Source organism: Pteronotus mesoamericanus, unplaced genomic scaffold (genome assembly GCF_021234165.1).
Source record: "Pteronotus mesoamericanus isolate MK-2021 breed Mesoamerican mustached bat unplaced genomic scaffold, CSHL_Meso_final contig_495, whole genome shotgun sequence".
Taxonomy (NCBI): Eukaryota; Metazoa; Chordata; class Mammalia; order Chiroptera; family Mormoopidae; genus Pteronotus; species Pteronotus mesoamericanus.
In genome coordinates, this window is record NW_026555184.1 from 1 (window position 1) to 2,862 (window position 2,862).

General features: G+C 50.1%; 1 protein-coding gene across 1 annotated transcript; it reads left to right on the plus strand.

Annotated features, from left to right (window-relative positions):
• Positions 1-1,397: 1,397 nt before the first annotated feature.
• Positions 1,398-2,330, plus strand: LOC129074387 (olfactory receptor 3A3-like). Its single transcript, XM_054578192.1, has one exon. It carries the CDS (start codon positions 1,398-1,400, stop codon positions 2,328-2,330), a length of 933 nt encoding a protein of 310 aa, XP_054434167.1.
• The last annotated feature ends 532 nt before the right edge of the window (positions 2,331-2,862 follow it).

Sequence of the window (2,862 nt, forward strand, 5' to 3'; positions counted from 1 at the left end):
AGCTTTTTATCCAGTCTCACATCCTCTGCTGTTCAATTGCAGCATTTACAATTACTGTAATCAGCGGTATGACTGAGTTTAAATCTGTCAGCCTGCTATTCATTTTATATTTCTCCCATGTGTTCTGTGTTCCTCTTTCCATATTTTAGATGGGATAATTTTGAGAATTGCACTTTATCTCCAAAATGTATTTAGAGCTAGTGTTGCTAGTATGTCTTTTATTATGGACTACCTGCCAATAATTTAAAGTCATTTCACATACATTGCAAGAACATTACAACAATATACTTCCAATTGCCCACTCGTGTCCTTTGTACTGTTGTCGTCATACATTTTATGGCTGCAGAGGTTGTTAATGCCTTTGCTTTAAACAGGTTGCTATGACTTAAAGAAATTTTAAAACGAGAAAAACTGCTTTATATTTACTTACATATTTTCTAGTTCGAGGACTCTTCGTTCCTTCAGGTGGACCAAGTTTCCATTTGGCATCGTCCTTCCTTGTGGAGAACTGGCTTTAACATTTCCTGTAGCGCGGGTTTTCTGCCCACGACGAATTATCTCTGCTTTTATGTGTCTGAAAAAGTCATTAGTCTGCTTTCCTTTCTGTTGAAGTGAAATCGGCACAGCATGGAAGTAGCTATTTTAAAGCAAACAATTCAGTGGCATTTAGCACTTTCCCGTGTAGAAGAATTGTCAAAGACTGAGTTCAAGAGAGCAGCTAGAGAAATTAGCCTTGGAGAGGAGGGCAGAGCCCTCGCCCACAAGGGCAGGAAATAGGCAAGGATACTGGCTGCAGTGAGTAGGTCTGCAGGTGCACTATGGGGCAAGGAGCTGACAGACCTCTTGCTTGATGATCAGAGAGGAGAGGAGAGGGCGTATCACGGAGGGCCTGGTGGGCCGTGGGGAGGACTTTGGCTTTGACTTTGAGTGATGTGGAAGGCACTGAGAGGTTCAGAGGAGGAGAAAGAGGGACCTGACTGATGTCTTATTGCTGATCCTGAATTGGGGTTCTGCTGGGTTGGTGATGGTGAAATAATGGGGCCCTTTCAGATAATTACAAGGTCCAGGGCCACTTGTGCGGGGAGGAGATCCCGAAGGGTTGACTTCGGTGTGCTTACAGGAGGTGCAGGCGCTGCGACGTCAAGGCGTGTGCACGTCCTCTTGGTGTGGGGGCTGAGGGGGGCTACCACTCCCATTCTCCAGGCCTCTGCCTTGCCACTGGGCTCTTGAGCCTGGCCTCCTTCCTCTAATTCTGAGTCTTCGTCCCGTCAGCCTGAAACCTGTCCTCTTTGTCTCAGGGCCACCCCGACTCCCTTTTGTAAATTGGAACTCTGAACTGACAGTCTCATCTGACTCTGCGTTGGACTCTACCGGTGCAGGTTTCTGTGCGTGGTTCCATGCAGCTGGAAAATGGGACCCTAGTGTCCCAGTTTCTTCTGGAAGGGTTGACTGACACAGAGGAGCTGAGGCCCTTGCTCTTTGCCATCTTGCTGCTGGTCTACATAGTGGCTGTGGTCGGGAACCTGGGCATCGTCAGCCTTATTGTGATGGACCCCCGGCTCCACACTCCCATGTACTTCTTCTTGGCCAACCTGTCACTGCTGGACACTGCCTATGTCTCCAACACGGTGCCTCAGGTGCTGGTGCATCTGCTGGCACCAGTGCGGACCATGTCCTATCGTGCTTGTCTTACCCAGATATTCTTTCTCCACTTCCTGGCGCCCTGGGAGTGCTTCCTGCTCACGGCCATGTCGTATGATCGCTATGCAGCCATCTGCCAGCCACTGCACTACCTGGTCCTCATGGGCCGAAGAACCCGGACAGGACTAGCTTCAATCTCCTGCCTTCTTGCCTTGGCCAATGCACTCACCCACACCATCCTTGCAGCTCTACTCCAATTCTGCGGCCCTCGCCTCATCACCCACTTCTTCTGTGACCTCCCTCCACTGCTCAAACTCTCTTGCTCCAGCACGCAGGCAAATGAACTTGCCCTGTTCTTCTTTAGTTTTCTGGTGGCTCTTGCACCCTGTGCCCTGGTTGTGATCTCCTACGTACGCGTTGTAGCTGCCGTTCTCAGGATTCACTCTGCTGAGGGCCGAAGGAAAGCCTTTTCCACCTGTGGCGCTCACATCACTGTGGTCTGTGTTTTCTATATCACTTCAGTCCTCTGCTACATCCTTCCCAGCTCTGCATACTCGGGCTTGCGAGACCGGGTGCTCTCCGTGCTGTACGTGGTCCTCACTCCCATGCTCAACCCCATCGTCTACAGCATGCGAAACAAGGAGGTGAAGAGGGCTTTGTTTAAGGTGCTTGGGAAAGGAGGTGCCTGATAGGCGCTCGTCACATCAAATCAAGGCCACACTCGTTCTCCACAGTGAGGCTGGCACATGCCTGAGGCTTTGGGGGTGAGCCCAATAACGCAGGAGCTTGGGATTTAATGTAGACGGTCCATTTGGGAGTCTTATTTTGCGTGCCAGGTTTTCCCCCGTCCCGGCAGAGATCAGCTATCTCTGTTGCCTATTCTTTTGCACTGAGACATGGTTTTCCACTAATGGGTGTAAAGCATGTTCGTTCGATCAGTGGTGCACTTACAGGAACTTGTAAAATGATGAATAAAATACGCCCCACGGTCTTTTTTTCTTTCTTAAAGATTTTGTCTATCTATTTGTAGAGAGTGGGGAAGGGAGGAAGAAAGAGAGAGAGAGAGAGATACACCCATGTGAGCGAGAAACATAGATTGGTTGCCTCTCCCATGAGTCCCAACAGGGGGCCGAAGCCGCAACCCAGGCACGCGCTCTGGCTGGGAATCGAACCGGCGATCTTTCGCTTTGTGGGCCGACGCCCAACCAACTGAGCCACACC